This window comes from Pteropus alecto, unplaced genomic scaffold (assembly GCF_000325575.1).
Source record: "Pteropus alecto unplaced genomic scaffold, ASM32557v1 scaffold453, whole genome shotgun sequence".
Lineage (NCBI taxonomy): Eukaryota > Metazoa > Chordata > Mammalia > Chiroptera > Pteropodidae > Pteropus > Pteropus alecto.
The window spans coordinates 142,658-164,008 of record NW_006433510.1 but is presented as its reverse complement, the minus strand read 5'-3'; the positions used below and the strand labels follow the sequence as shown (position 1 = coordinate 164,008).

Here is a 21,351-nt window from a genome sequence, read left to right as displayed (position 1 = left end):
AGAAGAAAACATATGAACTAAATTCAAGGACTTTGGACTTAAAGAGGATTTTATGAATTTGACCTCAAAGGCAAGGGAAGTAAAAGCAAAAAGAAATGAATGGGACTACATCAAACTAAAAAGCTTCTGCTCAGCAAAACAAATTGTTGGCAAGGTAAAGAGACAACCATCCAAATGGGAAAATATATTTGCAAGCAACGCCTCCAATAAGGGCCTAATATCCAAAATATACAAAGAACTCTATGACTCAATAACAACAAAAAACAAACGATCAAAATTGGGCAGTGGACTTGAACCGACACTTATCCCTACAGGACATACAAATGGCCTACAAATATTTGAAAAGATGCTCAATATCACTATTAGGAAAATGCAAATCAAAACCACAATGAAGTACCATCTCACACCTGTTAGAATGGTTATAATCAACTATAAAGTAATAACAAGTGTTGGAGAGGATGTGGAGAAAAAGGAACCCTCATACACTGCTGGTATGAATGTAAATTGGTACAGCCACTATGAAAAACAGTATGGAGGTTCCTCAAAAACTAAGAATTGCTCTATCATGTAATCCAGCAATCCCTCTACTGGGTATTTACCCCAAAGACTTGAAAACCCATGTCTGAAAAGATATTTGCACACTGATGTTCATAGCAGCATTAGTCACAGTGGCCAGGACATGAAAGCAACTGAAGTGTCCTATGATAGACGATTGGATAAAGAAGCTGTGGCACATATGTACAATGGAATATTACTCAGCCATAAGAAGAGATGAAATACTGCCATTTGCGACAACATGCATGGATAGATCATCATGCTAAGTGAAATAAATCAGAAAAAGTTAAAAACCATGATTTCACTCCTGTGTGGTGATATAAATCTAAAGGCAAACAACATGACAAACAGAGACTCATGGAACAAATCAGTGGACCAGTGTTTACCAGAGGCAGGTATAAGGAAGTTGGGGGAGGTAGGTAGCGGTAAAAGGGGTTAAAAGTTTGGTGATGCAAGGAATTCTAACTCTGGGTGGTGAACACATAACGCAACATACTGTTGAAGTACAAACTTGGAAACTTACTGAATTTTGTTGTTCACTTTCATCTCAAAAATATTTAATACTAAAAAAAATCAGTGTCTTTTTATATGGAGATATGAGTGTGTGTATCCTGCCTATAAATTCTTAGGGCTTCTTCTTTTATTATGGTTTTGAGGATTTGTATGTGATCACTGTCTTAGCCCTCCTTGTATAGCAGCTTCTTTAATGTACAAAACTGGACACATTCTCTTTGAAAAGAATGAACTGCATAACACTACAAAACTGATATGCTACATGCTTGTATATATCACTTTCCTGAATTTATAAATCCATTTAGGAGGGGGCTATTACTATAAACTTGCCTTATGCATATTCCATGGTATTTTGCTTTCTAGAATACGAGTTTACTTACGGTATATATAAACCTTGGATTCTCCTGTGCGGATATAGATAAAACTTTATGCTTACATAAATCAGGACTTCCTCTCCTCGTGTTTGTACACTCTGTATATAAGCAAACTCTTTCTGGATGTGTACTGAACTTACTGACTGTGAAAGACGCATAAAATCAGAATGGAAGTCGGGACATAAATTCAAAGGACCACAGGTTGTAGTATAAACAATTATACACCAACGACTTGGAAAACTCAGAAATTAATACATTTTTAAAAACATAAAATCTACAAAAACAATCTTGAAGAAATGTAAAATATGAGCACATTAACATCAAGTAAACAGAATGAATCAGTACTCTTAAACATCCCAACAGAAAAGCCCAGGACCAACTGGCTTCATTGCTGAGTTCTACCAAAATTAAAGAATTCATACAGATCCTTCTCAAACTCTTTCAAAAACCTGAAAATGAGGAAAGACTCTCAATCTCATTAGATGAGGCCAATATTATCCTGATCCAAAGCCAGATAAAGAAACTACAGGTCAATTTCCCTGATGACTACAGATGCAAAAATTCTCAACAGTATACTAGCAAATCCAATTCAACATCAAAAGAATCATGCACTATGATTAAGTGGGATTCATTCCAGGGATGCAAGGGTAGTTCAACATATGCAAACCAACAAATGTGATACTCCACAATAAAATGAAAGATAAAAATCATATGATCGTCTCTACAGATGCAGAAAAAGCATTTGACTTCCTCTCATGATAAACTGCTCAACAAATTAGGTAAAAACATACCTAGTACAGTAAATGCCATATCACAGACCCACAGTCAACATAACGGTGAAAGGTTAAAAATTTTTCTTCTCAGATCAAGAACAAATAAGAGTGCACACGCTCCCCACTACCTAATTTAGTACAGGAGAGACTCTAGACAGGGCAGTTAGGCAAGAGAAAGAAATAAAGGCATTCAAATTGGAAAAGAAGAAAAAAATCTCATTTGCAGATGATGCGATCTCACATATAGAAAAGCTTAAGACTCCAACAAAAATTATTAAAATAATGCTGAAAAATTTCAGGATTAAAAGAAATCCAAAAATTAGTTGCATTACTATTTACTAACAATTATCTAAAAAGAAATCTAAAACACTCCTACCATTTATGATAGCATCTAAAACAAGAGCGTACTTAAGAATAAATTTAACCAAAGAGGTGAAAGATACATACACTGAAAATTACAAAGTATTGATGAAAGAAAATTATTCCTAGAGACAAAGATAGTTAAATATTTGAAAATCAATGTATTATATCACATTAACAGATTGAAGAAAAAGCTATATCATTCTTATCATAGCATTTGACAAAACACAACACACTTTAATAAAAATCTCAACAAAAGAAAAAGAGGAAACTATCTCATATAAAAGCCATATATGAAAAACCCAGAAAGCTCAGTTTTCCTGATACTGGTAATAAAACGAGGATGCCCACTCTTGCCACGTTTTTTTCCCAAAAAAGATTTAAATTTAATTGTTAAAATGACGATACTACCCAAAGTGATTTACAGATTCAATACAATGCCTATCAAATTCTCAATGACATTTTCCTCCACTAATAGAAAATCATACCCTAGGATCCACATGGACTCTCAAAGAACTGTGAGTATTCAAAACAACCTTGAAAAAGAAGAAAACCAAAGGACTCACACTTCCTGATTTCATATATTACTACAAAGCTACAGTAATATAGATAAAGACCAATAGGATAAAATAAGAGCCCAGAAATAAACCTTTGCATACATGGTGTCAAATGATTTTTAACAAGGTACAAAAACTATTTGATGGAGAAAGGACAGAATTCAACAAAAGGTACTAAGAAAATTGGATATCTACATGCAAAAGAATGAAGCTGTATCCTTATCTGACACCATACACAAAAGTGAACTCAGAGTGGATCAAAACTTACATATAAGAACTAAAGCAAAACTCTTTCTTGGCTATGACACCAAAAGCACAGACAACAGAAGAAAATAATACACTAACTAGACTCACAAAAAATTTTAAAATTTTGTGTAATAAGTACTGTTGAGGACGAAGAGTGGAACCCTTGTTCACTGTTGGTGGAAATGTAAAACAGTACAGTTGCTATGGAAAACAGAATAGCAGTTCTTGAAAATAAAAATAGCATTACCTATTTATCAATAATTACACTTCTGGTTATGTACCTAAAAAATTGAAAAAAAGTTTTAAGTAGTTATTTGTACACATATGTTCATAGCAGCAGTGTGGATAACAACTAAACAAAAGCAACCCAAGTTCCATCAGCAGATGCATGGATAAGCAAAATGTGGTATGTACATACTATGGAATTATTCAGCCTTAAAAAGGAAGGAAATTCTGATACATGCTACTACATGGATGAACCTGAGGACACAGTGCTCAGTAAATTAAGCCAGTCATGCAAAAACAAAAACAAATACTGTATGATTTTCTCAGGTATTGAGAACAGTCAAAATCACAGACAAGGAGGTGAAGAGAAGTTATCTCGGAACAGGGTGGGGGAATGGGTAACTACTGCATAATGGGATTCAAGTTTTAATTTTACAAAATGAAAAAAGCTAAATCATATTCAGAGTATATTTCCTCTTAAGTCTCCAGTTTGCTTTGATTTATAGAGTACAAATTGATATAATGATAGAAATTTGATCATTAACATTAAAAAAAAGCAATAAACTAAATATTTTAGGAACACACAAGACAGAAGATACTTTATCTTCAACACTTTTATTGCCTTTTCGTAACATGTCTGTGAAATTGTTAAACAGGCAGCAAATATGCTTATAAAGTTAAAATACAAAATTTAGTAAAGTTCAGTTTCTTTGAATTTTTAAGCAAATTCAACTTAAGGTTATTTTCAATAATCTACAGTGGGTAGAAAATAGTTCAAAATCTTTGAATAACAATGTAAAATACATAAAGTATCTTTTTGAAGCATGAAAATGAATTTCATAGCTTTAAGTAATGATATAAAGTCTATACAATTAGTTGTGTGTGGATGTAGCTTTAATTTATACTACATCCAACAACAAATAACCCAGTCAACAGCATATACTCTGTAAACAGAACAAAACTGCACATCAAGTACCTTTACCAGATTTATATTCATAAACACCTGCTCAATTTTGATGGCCTCACTTATGAAAGTTAGCAGTCCCTATCACCAGGGCTTTGTATGAAAATAAAGTCAATAAAAAATAATTTTTATTCCAGTAAAAACAAACTTTGAACCAAAGAATTTTCTGCATAAACACTAGAGCAATTTCAAAAAAAACAAAAAAACAAAACCTAATTTAAATTGAAAACAAAGACATCTTTGTAAGTTTTCTAATTGGAGTCTCATATAAAGTCAAAATATTTTCATATGTATTAATGTACTATATATTTGTCAACCATATTTGTCAATTGTATCTTGACACATATCCACAAGATTGACAAAAACAAAAAACACAGTATACACAGTGGCACTACTCTGCTTACCAGTAGTCCTTCTCTAAGGTCATATCACTTGGATTTAAGCATTCCAAAGAAGAGCCAAGGATAGTCTGAAGTTCATTTGTAACTTCAACCAAGTCTAATAATTCCTTGCTTTTTGGGTTGAAGGCTTCCAGGTCTTTGGAACAAGAGAACAAGAGACTTGCTGAAACCTGCTTGTAAAACTCTCCTTCTGCAATTGTGACAATTTCCACATTGGGAAAACTGCAACGGAATATGTGGGATGACATTTCTAATTTTTTAAGTACATCTGAAAGCAGTAACCAGTTTCGTGGCCTATAAAACAAAAAGGAAGGTGGTTGAAACCTCTGGCAAATTAAAGGTGCCTCCAATAATTACAGCCCTTAATAAACCATTCTAAAGCCGTAACAAGAGCATTTACTTCCAGCACCCTGCTATTTTTCATCATACGCATTCACTGACCAACATTCTCCTTTCAAGGTAAGCAAAAGTATCTACTCCTAGTGAGAGTAACTTTGAATTCATCCAGTTTTAAGAGAACATATAGGGAAGACCAACTGGTTTTTAGAAAGGAGGATGAAAACCTTAATGAAACATCTTTTCTTTAACACATCTCCATTCTCAAACTCCTCATCTATTCGGATTCATGTTTTAAAGAAGCAAACTGTTACATTCCTTGCATATACGCTGCAACAGAACTTTATGATTTAGATCCTAATAAAATTTCACTGTTTATAATGGCTGACATACTTCAGAGCCTGGTGATGACTTTATTTATTAAGCACCTTTGTTAACAAACAGCAAAGCACAAGTCTCTTGATGATGTATACCCCAAGACTGGGTACCAGGGCATGGTGGCTCAAATATAGGGGCAAAACAATATCTTACCAAATCTAATATTAAAAAATCCCCAGAATCATGAATAATAATTTTCTAATCTTTTATGAGAAGGAAAATTATCAATATAGGTGAGAAGGAAAATTATCAATACACGTGCAGTGCGCTGCATGTGCCCAAGAAGGTCATCCCTTTAATGGTATGCTGGGGAGCTTCTAAAACTCTTTCTCAAAGATTTAATATCTTAGGTGTACAGGGACAAACTCTTCTGTAGAATTCCAATAAATGACAACTTCAACACTTTGGGCTCTAGGTACTTATTTGCCTTGGTAGTGTTCTGATAAGGATATTATATACTGTGCTATGAATCTGATCCCCATTGTGTATAATTGATCTTTTCTAGAAAGCACATTAAGTGAGATGCAGGGACACTTAGAATTCACTTACCTACCCGCCATCTATTTAAAAGGGTTTTTAAACATCCTACTACTCTAAGAAAACTCAGATATTTTTCAACCATATGCTTACCCTTGAGAAACGGAAACTTGGATGTTGTAACATGGGATTAGGGGGCTATCTGAAAATTCGAATTCAAACACATCTTCATCATCCTGGACCTCTGGTCCTGGAGGGTTTGCCAAAACATTAAATCCAGTTTCATGATCTGGTTCTAATGCAGGGAAAAAGAGAGAAATGAGTTAGCAGGCTCCATTAAAATTTCAGCTCTCACCAATTAAATGATTCTAAATAAAAAGAGATTATTTCCTAATAATCTCTGTTTAGAGTCCCACCACCCATCCTCCTCTCACTCATACCACAGAGGAATGTTCTGTAACTCATTCACTTCCCACTGAACTAAAAAGAACAATGTTACTCACCACACACACAGCTTCCATAGAACTCCCAAGGGCTATTAAATTCATCTCTGTGACCCTGGAGGTCATTTAAATAATCTGGAGAGAGGGAAAAAAGTTTTTAAAAAACTGTTGAAATAATAAAGATTTCAGCAAAGTTACAGGATAGTCAACATACAATAACTGGTTGCATTTCTAACAAAAAATCCAAGAAGGAAATAAAATCATCACAAAATAGCTTCAAAAAAAATACTTAGGAATAAACCTAATGAAGGGGCAAAAGATCTGTACACTGAAAACTAAAATGTTGATAACTCTAAGGAGATACAGATAAATGAGAAGGTATTTCATATTGATGGTTTAGATGACTTAATACTGTTAAAATGGACATACTACCTAAAGCAATCTATAGATTTATCATAACTCTTATCAAAATTCAATAACATTTTTCAAAAATAGAAAATCTGTCCTAAAATTAATATGAAATCTTGAGAGATTCCAAATAGCCAAAAATATCTTAAAAAAAAAAGTTGGTAGCTGCACACTTCCTAATTTCAAAATATACTGCAAAGCAACAGTAATTAAGACAATATATAATTGGCATAAATACAGACAAACATACAGACCAAAGGGATAAGAGAGCCAAACATAAAAATCCTTATATACTATCTCCTTCACAAGGACAATGAACTCTATATACAAAATTTAATGAATTCTATATACAAAATTTAACTCAAAAGTGGATTAAAGACCCAAACGTAAGACCTAAAACATAAAAGATAAAGGAAAGTATTCAGAAAATGGCAGTTGGCAGTAATTCTTGAATATGACACCAAAAGCACAGGCACAAAAAGCAAAAGCAAATAAATGTGACTACATGAATCTTAAAATCTACGTATTAAAGGAAATAGAAGAATGAAAAGGCAACCCACAGAAAGAAAATATTTGCAAACCATCTATCTGATAAAGGGTTAATAGCCAGAAAATATAAAAAAAAACAACTTCTACAACTCGACAAAAAACCAAATAACCAAATTAAAAATGAACAAAAGACGAAAAACTATTCTCCAATAAAGCTTTATAAATGGTCAATAAGTAAAGAAAAGATAATCAACATCACTAATCTTTAAAAAAATGCACATGTAACTATAATAAGATATCCATTATCCACTCACAGACTGCTGGTGGGAATGTAAAATGACATAGCCACTGTGGAAAAACAATATGGAGGTCCCCCAGAAAATTTAAAAGTGAATTATCATATAACCCAGCAATTTCACTTTTGAGTTTATACCCTGAAGAACTGAAAGGAGGATCTCAGATATTTTCACATATATATTTATTTATTATAGCATTCACAAAAATCAAAAGGTGCAAATAACCCAAATGTCCATCCACAGATATGTATAAAGAAAATATGGCATATACAGACAATGGAATATTACCCAGTCTTAAAAAAGGAATTCTTTCACATACTACAATGTGGAGGAACCTTGAAAACATGATCAGTGAAATAAACCAGTCATAAAAGGTCACATAATGTAAGATTTCACTTATATGAGGTACCTAAAGTAAGTGAAATGATAAAAACAAAAAGGAAAATGTTGCTTGCCAGAGAATGGGTGGAGAAGAGGTGAATATAAGTACTTTATGGGCATAAATTTTCATTTCCTCAAGATGAAGAGTTCTAGAGGGCTGTTGCATCACAATGTGAATATACTTAACACTACTGCACAGTACAGTTAAAAATGTTTGAGAGAAATTTTAATGGTATATGTTTCGAACTATAATTTAAAATAAAATAAAAAATTTAAAAGTTAGCATAAAAACTGATGATATAAAAAAAATGCTAACAGTTCAGGGATATTTCCTTATAAACTCAGAATAGGCTGGCATGTCACTTTCTCTATGTCCCCCCACAAAAAGCTCACTTGCTGCACATGGACGCAATTCTCTGACAACCTATTCTCTGCTGTATCTGACAAAAGCCTATATACCAAATCACCTGCTTTCCCTAGGTACAGAGCACTTACAATAATTTTAATTAACAAACAAAAGTTAGACCAGCAGGCTAAGAGCTTTTCAGCTATCATATACAAAAATAAAGGAGCATTACATTTACCTGTGATAAACTAAGATTTTCTAATAAGTAAACCTAAATTAAGATAAACAAATAGTTATTACCACGTGGGTTAGTGGCATTCTTTGGCAGTCAAGAATATAATAAAGAATTAAGTGTACATTCTTCACATTTATAAAAACCTTGTACTTCTTTAGGGATCCTGAAATGGCTCAGGCTTACACAATGGCTCATCTGCTGACTAAATATCACATAAACACACAGATAATTTCATGAATGAAAGGTCTGAGTCTTTAATTTCATACAGATTCAGAATGTAAAAAAATGATACCTATGTTAAAAATGTATTTGTAGAAAAGCAAATAACTTTAAGGAATCTTAAACATTAGTGAAAGGAGGTCAATTTAAATGCAGAATGGCTAAGCACACCAAAATAATTAGCTTAATTAGAACACTGTATCATACAAAAGGCAACATTACTGCTGTCTTAAAATCTAAAGGTGTTTCATGTCTGCCTAACAAAATGTAAAATTTTTTAGTCAGTATCTAAATTGTAAGAAAGAACATGTTTTTCTATTTTTTAAAATTAAATTTATTGGGGTGACCTAATTAATAAAATCGTATAGGTTTCAAGTGTACTATTTTCTTGAATTTTATCATTCTTGTTCCTTGAAGTAACCTACCTGCCAGAAACCTTTCCATAACATCGCTGTGAGTCATTTTCATAATGGTTCTATCTGAGTATGTAGCCAAAGTAGGGTCAGCACCATAGGAGAGAAGCAGGCGGACAATTTCCAAGTGATCATTCTCAACTGCATCATGCAGAGGCCTATGAACAGATATACAGTTGGATTAATCTTGACTACATACACATACATATGCTTATTTCTGGAGTTGTTTAATAATAGGCAAAACAGGCTGTGTGTGTACTAGGTGTGACAAGTCTCAAATGTACAATATTTCAACAACAAAGTCTGTATTGTCAAATTAGTCTACACACAGAAAACAAAGGCATATTATAAAAATGTTAGAGGGATTTCTTCAAGGAAAAAAGATAAAAATATAAATAATAAAATCACTACATATGTATCAAAAATTAATGTAAATATTAAACACTCCCATCGAAAGACATAGGTGGCTGAATGGATACGAAAACAAGACCCTTACATATGCTGGCTACAAGAAACTTTCTTCAGATCAAAAAAGTAACGAGACTGAAAGTAATGAGATGGAAAAGACATTTCATAGAAATAGAAATGAAAGAAAAAGCTGGGGTAGCAACACATTATCAGACAAAATAGACTTTGAAATGAAGGCTATAACTAGATACAAAGAACTATCCGTTAATTTTTTAATATTTTTTTTCAAAGAAACCCAAAACACTACTTTGAAGGGACATGTGCATCCATATGTTCATTGCATTATTTACAGTAGCCAAAATATGGAAGCAACCTGGGTGTCCATCAATGACTGAATGGATAAGAAAGTGGTACTCTTAAAGGATACACAAAATGTATAAACCCCTAACCAGACACCTCAAGAAAAATAGAGGCCTCAAATAAAATAAAAAATGAAACAAGCGACAACTGACTCCACAGGAATACAAAGGATCATAAGAAAGTATGATGAGCAATTATGCAGCAACAAATTGAACAATCTGGAAGAAATGGACACATTCCTAAAAACATACAATCTCCCAAGACTGAGTCAAGAAGAAACAGAAAATCTTAACTGACTACTACTAACATTCCACTAACAAATAAAATAAAAAATCCCAAAGAACAAAAAATCCCAGTATTCAAAAAAATCCCAAGAAAAACAAGAAGTCCTGGAGCAAATGGTTTCAAAGGTGAATTTTACCAAACATTAAAAAATTATCACCTATTCTTCTCAAACTACTTCAAAAAATTCAAGAGAAGGAAACACTTCCTACTTCTTTCCACGAGGTCACCATTACCTTGATTCCAAAACCAGACAGAGACAGCACACACGAAAAAGAAAAACAGATGAACATTAATGCAAAAATCCTCAATTAAATATGGAATTCAGCAGTACTTTAAAAATATCATACACCATGATCAAGTTGGATTTATTCTTGGAATGCAAGGTTGGTACAATATCCACAAATCAATTACTGTGATATACCACATTATCAAATCAAAAGAAAAATCATACGACCATATCAATAGATGCACAAAAAACAATTGACAAAATCCAGAATCCATCTATGATAAAAACTCTCAGCAAAGCGGAAATGGAGTATACCTCAACATAACAAAGACCATATATGACAAACTTACAGCTAACATCACACTCAACGAGAAAAGGCTAAAAGTGTTTCCCTTAAGATCAGGAACAAGGCAAGGATGCCCACATTCCCCATGCCTATTCAACATTGTAGTGGAATTCTTAACTACAGCATTAAGGTAAGAAAGAGAAATAAAAGGCATCTGAATTGGAAAGGAAGAAGTAAGACTCATTATTTACAGATGACTTGATAATATCTAAAGAGAAGGCTAAAGATTCCACCAAAAAACTTAGAACTAATCAATGAATTCAGTAAAGTAGCAGGGTACAAAATAAATATTCAGAAGTCAGTGGCATTTTTGTACACTACCATTCTAATCTCCAACTTCTGCTTTTTTAGATTTCATATATAAGCATTTGTTTCTCTCTGATTTCATTTATCATAAAGCCCTCAAGGATCATTTAAGCTGTGGCAAATAGCACGATTTTGCTATTTTCTCATGGCTGGACAATATTCCTTTGTGTGTGGGGGGGGGCGGGGGGTGGAGTACTAATCTGTAGACAAATATTTAGGTTTACACAAGTTGGCCATAGAGAATAATGCTGCAGTGAACATAGTAGTATAGATCTCTGAGATAGTGACTTCATCCACTTCAGATAAAATACATATTTTGGGGATATTAACTCTTTATCTAGTATATGATTTGCAGATATTTTTGCCCATTCCATAGGTTGCCTTTTCATTTTCTTGATGATTACTTTTGCTGAGTAGAAGCTTTTTAGATCAATGTAGTCCCATTTGTTTTTAGCTTTGTTGCTTGTACTTTTGATGTTATATCCAAAAAAAAATCATTGCTAGCAGTATCAAGGAGCTTTTTTCTTTTGTTTTCTATACAAGTTTTACAGTTTCAGGTATATTTTAAGTTAATTTTTGTGAATGCTTTAAGATATTCTACTTTTCACAACATCCTTTTATTGAAAAAGCAATCAATTCTTTTTCCCATTGATTCTTCTTAGCTTCCTATGAAATAATTAACTATATATGTGTAGACTCTCCATTCTGTTCTACTAGTCTCTTTTTTTTATACCATACTGTGTTGATTACTATAGATTTGGAGTGTAGTTTAAAACCAGGAAGTGTGATACCTCCAATTTTGTTCTGTATCAGGATTGCTTTGACTATTCAAGGTCTTTGTCATGCTATACAAATTTTAGGGACTTTTTTCCTTTTATTTGAAAAATGTCATTAAAATTTTGACCAGGAGTGCACTGTATCTGTGGATGGCTTTGTGTAGTATGAATGGCCATGTGAATGGTATTCACTCTTCATATAAAAAAGACCTTTCTTCAACTGTTATATTTATTCCTCATCTACTGCTTTTTATGCTATTGTGAATGAGACTTTTTTCTTTTATATATATTTTGTTGGTGTATAGAAACAGGTATGTTCCTTCTGCTTCCAATTTGTTGGGATTTCTATCATGAAAATATACTGTATTTTGTTAATTTTTTCTGCTTTTGACATAATGAATTTTTAGCTTTCATTCTATTAATGTGGTTGGTTTATCAGATTTATTGATTTGCATATGCTGAACTACTGCATCACATGATGAATCCTATTTGATCATCTGAATGCTGTTTAATGTGATGTTGAATTTTGTTTACTAGAGAAAATTGCATGTTATTCATCAGGGATATCAACTTATGCTTCTTGTGTATATGTACTTATATGGCCTTTTGGGTCAGAATAATGCTGGTCTTATACAATAATTTTTAAAGTATTCCCTCCTCTTTAATTTTGTAAGAGTTTTAGTAGGATTATCTTGTCCATAAGTATTTCATAGAATTTACCAGTGAAACCATCTGGTTGCAGGCTTTTCTGTATTTCTGTACTGGGAGATTTTTGTATTACTGAATCAATTTCTTTATTTGTTAATGACTGTTTATATTTTCTATTTCTTCCTGATTCAGTTGGTGAGTTGTATGTATCTAGGAGTTATACATTTCTATTAGGTTATCCAATTTTTCATATACGATTGTTTCATCTCTTTTGATCCTATACTGTGGTATCAGTTGCAATGCTCCTTCTTTCCGTTATAATTTTAGTTGAGTCTTTTTTTTCCTAATCAAGCTAAAGTTTTGTCAATTTTGTTTTTTTTTCAAAAACGAGATCTTAGTGTTTGTTGATTTTTCTATTGCTTTCCTGTGGCCTCTATTTTATTTATTTCTCTTCTGATCATCATTATTTCCTTCACTCTGCTAATTTAGGGCTCACTGCATTAATTCCTTGAAGAATAAAGTTACTGTCTATTTAAAATCTTTTTTTTTTTTTTGAAGGCATTTTTCCCTATAAATGCACCTCTTAGAACGGCTTTTATAGTGTCTCATAGGTTTTGGTGTGTGGTTTTCAATTTTCATTTGTTTTGAGATATTCTGATTTTGATTTCTTGAACCATTCAAAATATGTTCAGGAGTGTATTGTTAAATTCCATGTATCTGTAAGTTTTCCATTTTTCTTCCTGTTGATTTCTAGTTTCATGCCATTCTGCTCAAAAAAAATATTTATCAATTTTCTTAAATTTACTAAGATTTGTTTGTGGTCTATCAGATGATCCATGCATACTAGAGATGAATGTATACTCTGATGGAATTTTCTATTATGACTGTTAAGTCCATTTGGTATAAAGTGTAGTTCAAATCTAATGTTTCCTTTTAATTTCCTATCTGGATAACCTATCCACTGCTTAAAGGGGGTACTAAGTCCCCTATTCTTATTGTATTTTTGACTATTTCTCCTTTCTGATCATGTTAGTTTTTGTGTAATACATATAGGTCCTCCAATATTGGGAGCATATATATTTACCACTGTTATGTCTTCTAGATGAGCTGAATTTTTATCATTATGTAATGACCTTCTTTGTCTTACCATTTTTGGCTTAAAGTCTAATTTTTTTGGTGGTAGTATAGCTATCCCCCCTCTCTTTAGGTTTTTATTTGCACTGAATATCTTCTTCAATCTCTAGTAGGAGGCATATAGTTGCATCTTGTTTTTTATACATCCAGCCATTTTGTATCTTTTAATTGGAAATTTCAATTACTGATATGTGAGGTCTTACTGTTGTCATCTGATGGCTTCCTGGCTGTTTTGTAGTTCTCGTCTTCCTTTTTTATTCTTTTGTGTGTTTCTTTTTGAACTGGTAATTTTCTATGGTAATATGCTGTGATCTCTTGTTGTATGTGTGTATGTAAGTTAGAATCTGCAATAAGTTTTTGCTTTGTGTTTACTCTGAGACTTACAAGAAACATAGAAATAATGAACTATTTTACATTAACATAACTTTTTAAAACTCTACACTTTTATGCCCCCTTATATGCCTTTAGTGCTGCAATTTGCCTTTCTATATTGTATTCACTTAATAGCTTTATTTTTGATACCTTTAATCTTTTTATATAAGTTGTTAACATACCATCATATTACAGTATTAGAGTTTCTCAATTTGACTATATATTTGCCTCTACCAATGTGTGGTATATTTTCATGTTTTTATTCCTACTTAGCATTCTCAAGTATTAGCTTGAAGAACTCCTTTCACAAATAGATAATGATAGAAGGAAATTTAATTTGGGGTTTTAAGCACATTGGAATATACATATGACATATTATTAAACTGTACACTTGAAAGCTATATATTCTTATTAACCAGTGTTACCCCAAAGAATTTAACAAAGGAAAAAAAGAACAGCATTCAGCATTTCTTATAAGATAGGTCTGCTGGTGGTGAACTCTTTCAGCTGTTTGTATTGGAAAGTCTTTTTTCTTTGCTGCTAAAAGATAACTTTGTAGGATAGAGTTTTTGCTAGCAATTTTTTTCTTTTAGCACTTTATATATTACCATTACTTCCTGGCCTAGAAGGCTTCTACTAATAAATCTGCTGATATCTTAATGGGATTTCCTTCATAGGTTACAATCTTCTTTTTTCCTAATGCTTTTAGAACCCTCTTTGAGATGTTCTGAACTGGAATAATGGAGTGATGTGTATCTTCATGAATTTGAATTTCAAATATCTCCCCAAGTTTGTAAAGTTCTCAGCCATTATTTCTTTACATAAGCTTTCTCCCTTCTCTCTCTTTTTTTCAGATTTACAATGATTTGAATACTGGTTTTTTTATGATGTTTCTTAGATCATGTAGGCTTTCTCCACTCTTATTTTTTTCTTTTTGGACTTGGTTATTTCAAAGTTTCTATATTATAGCTCATATTCTTTCTGCTATCTGGTCTATTCTGATACTGATGCAATTACATTTTCATTTATTAAATTCTTCAGCTCCAGAATTTCTTTTTTCATGTTATCTACTTCTGATAAATTTCACATTTCTATTGAGTATTGTTTTCCTGACGTGACTGAATAATCTTGTAGTTGGTTGTGGTCTATTAAGTTTCCTTAAAGAGCTCATCTGAATTCTTCAACTGGTAAATCACAGATCTCTATGTTTTTTGGTTTGGTTATTGAAAGGTTACTGAGATCCTTTCATTATGTCATGTTTCCATGAATTTTCATGTTCTTTTGAGTTTGTCATTACTGTTTTCACATTTGAAGTAGCAGCACTTCCTCTAATTTTTACTTACCACCTTCAGGGTAGAAATACATTTTGTTAGTCCTGGTATAGATTCTGAGGCTTTTTCTAAACTCACATGGGATATACCTGTGTTATGCTTTTAGTGCTTTCTCATGGCAGAGTTCTTAAGCTTGTACATCTTCTCTGGATCCTAGAACCACCAGGTGAGAGTTAGAAAGTGATTCTTTATTTCCATTTTTTTGGAAGAGTTTTATTAGATATTGTTAATTCTTTTCATAGTACCTAGCAAGTAAGCTATCTGATCCTGTTTGCTTTCTCTGTTGAGAAGCTTTTGATTACTTATTAAATATCCTTATTCATTACTAATTTGTTCAGTTTTCCTGTTACTTCATGCTCTAGGAACATATAACAGTTGCCTGCCACAGGAATTGTCTACCCATGAAAGACAGGTAGCAGCTAATAGACTAATAGCTAAAATTTACCAAAATTACATGTAATTTATTATTAGAGCCTTGCTGAAAATTGCATTAGACTCCAGAGTAGTTACAAAGTAATGTTACATCAAACACATTCTACCAGTACAATTGCTGTATAGGTGAGGAAACAGATTCTTGGCACTTCAATCTCTGCCAATTTCCCTCTCACTTCAGAAAGTTTAAAAAATTATATTAGCCAAAAATACACATTTGATTGAATTCCAGAGGATTCTGCCATCAATGTGCTCACTCATCTTTCCGCTAGGTGTTTATCATATACCTGAGAGCCACTGCCTATGCCATAGCAGGACATGTCACTGACCTTGTTCCATCCTGGGCACTGCAGTTGACATCAGCACCATATTTAAGCAGCTGTCGAACAATGCGGAGCCATCCTCCTGCACAAGCTTCATGCAGGGCACAGTAACCTGCATTGTCTTGATGATTCACATCACATATTTTGTTTTCCAGGCAGTACAAGACCCATTCCTATGCAAAAGAGAAGGCAGAATGCCATAAGATCACCATATAATGAACCTCATAGTAATGGCCTCTCCAAAGCCTGGTAGTACCCACTTTCACAGACATCTCTCCTCAGGCCTCAGTACACACTGCAGCATGTCTTGGGGATGGGGCAAAAATGTGTGTGAAATACTTGCTGATAGAGACAGTGTAACTATATTTTAAATCTAGCTCTACCTGGCCCTGGGGAAATTACCATTGAACTTCTCCAAGCCTCTAATTCTTCCTCTGTGAAGCAGGGGGAAGATAAGAGCCTCCAAATGGGAGTTGACAGGACATAATCAGACAGCTACAAAAGTCTACAGTCTGGCATGGTGAGCACAAATGGAACCTAAAATCTTGGGTTGGTAAGTACAAGGACATTCTCACACAACAGGTCCATTCAGTAGTGGTAGTGGATGACAACATAAGTTTAAATAAAAGTATGGATAAACAAGTGACAATGAGACATTAGATAACCTAGAGAACATTCCTTAACTTAAAAAGGGAAGGATGCCCCAGAGATTGGCCAGGTCTTCCTGCTCCTGCTTCCAGAACCTGGGAAGTAAATACTTCTGTTTTTGTATTAAAGAGGGATCCCTCCCTGTGTACCATATAAATACTTCAAATAACCTTATCCTCTATTTTACCTCATTCTCCACCCCCCACCCCCGGGGCCGAAAATAAATTTTCGTATGTTCACTTAAGTTCATTAAAAAAATAAACCTAAGATTCAGGGAAACATGGCAGTGTGTGAGACATCCTCATATCTCTCTCCTTGAAACAGCAATAAGGTGAACATCTAAAACTCAACAAAAAAACACCCAGACTGCACACCAGCATGTCTGAACGTGCGATCTGAGCATAAGAGCTACAATAAGTCAGAACCTCGGGTGTCAGACTGGGAGGAACAAAGAAGTTGCCTCTTGCAGCCGCCAGAGCTCCCTGCAGGAGGGGGAGGGTAGAGGAGAAGGTGCAGAAACTTCCCTGAACAGCCCTACCTAGAAGTGCTACGAGTTCCAACCAGCCAGTGGCTGGGCCCAGTCATCAGAGAAGAAAGAAAAGAAGTGGGACAGGACAGCAGAGAAAGAACTCCCAACCCAGAGGGCCCTTCCCTCAAAATCCTCCAAGACCAAATACTGCAGAGCCCCAAGAGAATCTGAGCAAACGCTGCCAAGACTGTCACTGACACTGACAGGGACTGAAACTGAAGATAGCCAGCGTAATTAAATATCTATAAGAAAATTAAAAAGACATTATTTAAGCTTTATGTAAAGCAGGGATACAAGAGGCTTAGATTCCATCTACTGCAAACCGAAAGAAAAGTGCCTTCTTTACAAACAGGCTAAAGAGAGACCTTCATATAATAAATCTTCTTTCCAAAAAAACAGCAGAATACACTTCTATTAAACACCATGAACAAACAAGGAGACAAGGCATCTCAGAAAGAAAGTGAAAAATTTCCAGAAAGTAAGCTTACAGACATAGAAATATGCAACTTAAATGACATAGAATTCAGGATGGTACTTCTGAAAAAACTCAGTGAGTTCCAAAATGAGTCTTATCAATAATTTCAAGAAATGAAAAAGCAACTAGATGGTCAGGGCAAGGAGAATGAAACTCTCAAAAAGAACAGAATAGATCTAGAGATAAGAAAACATACTGCAAGAGTTGAAAATGAAATAGCAATCCAGGGAAATAGAGCTGACCAAATGAAAGAAATAATCAGTAATATCAAGGACAGAAATCTAGAAATAAATCAGAAGGAAGAAGAGAGAAACCGAAGAATGAAAAATAATAAAAAGGAAATTCAAGAACTAGCTGATACCATCAGGAGAGGAAACATAATAATGGACATTCTCAAAGGGGACAGAAAGGGGGCAGGGACTAGAAAGCATTTTCAGACAAATAGTGAATAAGAATTTCCCAAATTTAAAGAATGAACTGGAGCTTGGCATTCAAGAAGTCAACAGAACACCCAATAATCTCAACCCAAAGAGGTCTTCACCAATACACACTGTATTAAAGTTATCAAAAATCGATGACAAAGATAGAATTCTCAGGGCAGCCAGGTAACTTATAAAGGAACAGTAACTTATAAAGGAAAACCCATTAGATTATCCTTAGACTTCTCAGCACAAACCTTACAAGCCAGAAAGGAATGGATTCAACTATTTAAACTATTAAGTGAAAGGAACTACCAGACAAGAATAAAGTGTCCAGCAAAGCTCGCCTTTAGATTTGAAGGAGAAATTAAGACTTTTCCAGATATACAAAAATTGACGGAATTCTCCATTATTAGTCCTGCACTACAGGAAATACTGAAAGGAGTCAGCTCACCTAAAACAAAATGACAAAACAACAACAAAAATATGTAATTAGGAGTAAGTGACTATCAGGCAACCAGAAGCAAAGAAGTACAATCCCTACTAAAACAAAACATTATAAGTTTAAATAATAAGAGATATACTATAGCAAGGTAGTAATGAATGTTCAGCATACATAGAGACAAAATGAGATAACAATGACTGACAAGGGGAGAATTCAAAGATCCAAATTCGCAACAAGGAAAGCAAATAAAGCACATGCAGAAGAAAATGGATGACTGTATATATGTAACTATTCTTTTCATATTTGTAATAGTAACCACATCCCAAGATTCAGAACTAAAGTATATAACACAAAACAAAAAGAACCAGAGGGAAAACACACAAAATCCAACCAAAGTTAAGAAAACAGAAACACAAGGACAAGGAAGCAATGGAAACATGGAGCTACCAGAAAGCAAAAAAAAAAATATGGCTGTAAGAAGACCTCATATTTCAATAATCACCCTAAATGTAAATGGACTGAACTCACCAATAAAAAGGCACAGACATCTCAGCTCCAAAGAAAAATACAGATGCAAAGTGAAAGGGTGTAAAATGATATCTCAAGCAAATGGCATTCAGAGAAAAGCAGGAGTAGCAGTACTAATATTGGAAGAAATAGATTTCAATATAAAAAAGGTAAAGAAAGATAATGTGGGACCCTTCATATAATAAAAAGAATCATTCACCAAGAAGACATAACACTTATTAACATCTATGCTCCCAATAAAGGAGCCCAGAATCATGAAAAGCAATTACTAACAAAACTAAAGGGAGAAACAGACCAAAACACTATTGTAGTAGGGGATATAAATACCCCGCTATCAGACATGGATAGATCATCCAAATAGAAAATCAATAAGAAAATAACATCCTTAAATGATGCATTAGACTAACTGGACATAATTGACATGTACAGAGCCTTCCATCCCTAAACAGCTGCTTATACATTCTTCTCTAGGGCACATGGAACATTCTGAAGAATCAACCACATACTGAGACACAGAGATAATATAAGCAGGTTGAAATCATACCAGTCATATTATCTGATCATAATGCTTTGAAACTAAAGGTTAATTGTAAAAAGAAATCAGAAATACATGGAGATTAAACAACATACTACTGAAGAATAACTGGGTCAGAGAAGAGATAAAAAAAGAGATCAAGAAATATACACAGAAACAAATGATAATGATACTACAACATATCAAGACTTTTCAGACATGGCAAAAGCAGTCATAAGAGAAAATTCTTATCATTACAGGCCTACCTCCAAAAACAAGAATGACCCCAAATAAACAACCTAATGCTTCATCTTAAAAAACTAGAAAAGGAAGACGTATGAAGTCTAAAATCAGCAGAAGGATAGAAATCATCAAAATTAGAGCAGCAATAAATAAAATTGAAAACAAAAACAAAACAATAGAAAAAATAAATGCAACAAAGAGCTGATTCTTTGAGAAGGTTCATAAAATTGACAAACCCTTGGCTAGAGTCACTAAAGAAAAAAGGGAAAGGACACAAATAAAATCAGGGATGAAAGAGGGGAAATTATGACTGACATTGCAGAAAATACAAAGGATCATGCAAGAATACTATGAAAAAGTATATAATACCAAATTTAATAACCTAGAAATGGACCAGTATGTAGAAAAATACAACTTTGCTAGACTGAATCAAAAACTGGAAAACCTAAAGAGAGCGTCAGCAGCATGGAAACTGAAACAGTCATCAAAAACCTACTAAAAAGTAAAGTCCAGGACCAGATAGCTTCACCAGTGAATTCTACCAAACATTCAAGGAAGATTTAATACCTATTCTCCAACTCTTCCAAAAAATCGAAGAGGAGGCAATACTTCCCAACTCATTTTATGAGGCCAATATTACCCTGATACCAAAACCAGGTAAAGAAAACACAGAAAAAGACTAAAGACCAATATCTCTCATGAACACAGATGCAAAAATCCTAAATAAAACACTAGTGAACCAAATACAGGAACATATTAAAAAGATTATATACTATCATCAAGTGGGCTTCATCCTAGGGGCACAGGGATGTTTCAACATACGCAAAGCTATTAATGTGATACACCACATAAACAAAATAAAAATAAGAAGCATATGATCATATCAATAGATGCAGAAAAAAGATTTCAACAAGATACAACATCCATTTATGATTAAAACAGTTCACAAAATCTGTAGAGAAGTACCTTAACATAATAAAGGCCACATACGACAAGCCCTCAGCCAAAATTATAGTGAATGGTGAAAAACTAAAAACCTTCCCTCTAAGATCAGGAACAAGGCAAGGCTGTCCACTATGGCCACTGCTATTCAGTATAATATTGGAGGTCCTAGCGGATGCAATCAGACAAAAGGATGATATAAAAGGCATCCAAACTGGAAATGAAGAAGTCAAACTGTCACTATCTGCTGATGACATGATTCTCTATATGGA

At 33.7% G+C, this 21,351-nt stretch overlaps 1 protein-coding gene across 1 annotated transcript in view; it reads right to left on the bottom strand.

Moving 5' to 3' along the window:
- Nucleotides 1-4,967: 4,967 nt before the first annotated feature.
- The window catches only part of LOC102889132 (BCL-6 corepressor), a 39,565-nt gene continuing 23,181 nt past the window's right edge, over nt 4,968-21,351 (bottom strand). The window contains exons 12-16 of the mRNA XM_015586583.1: nt 16,343-16,509; nt 9,402-9,547; nt 6,663-6,737; nt 6,313-6,454; nt 4,968-5,262 (exon numbers count right to left, since the gene is read on the bottom strand). Of these exons, the coding sequence (XP_015442069.1) occupies nt 4,968-5,262; nt 6,313-6,454; nt 6,663-6,737; nt 9,402-9,547; nt 16,343-16,509 (825 nt within the window). The remainder of the gene's footprint in view (nt 5,263-6,312; nt 6,455-6,662; nt 6,738-9,401; nt 9,548-16,342; nt 16,510-21,351) is intronic.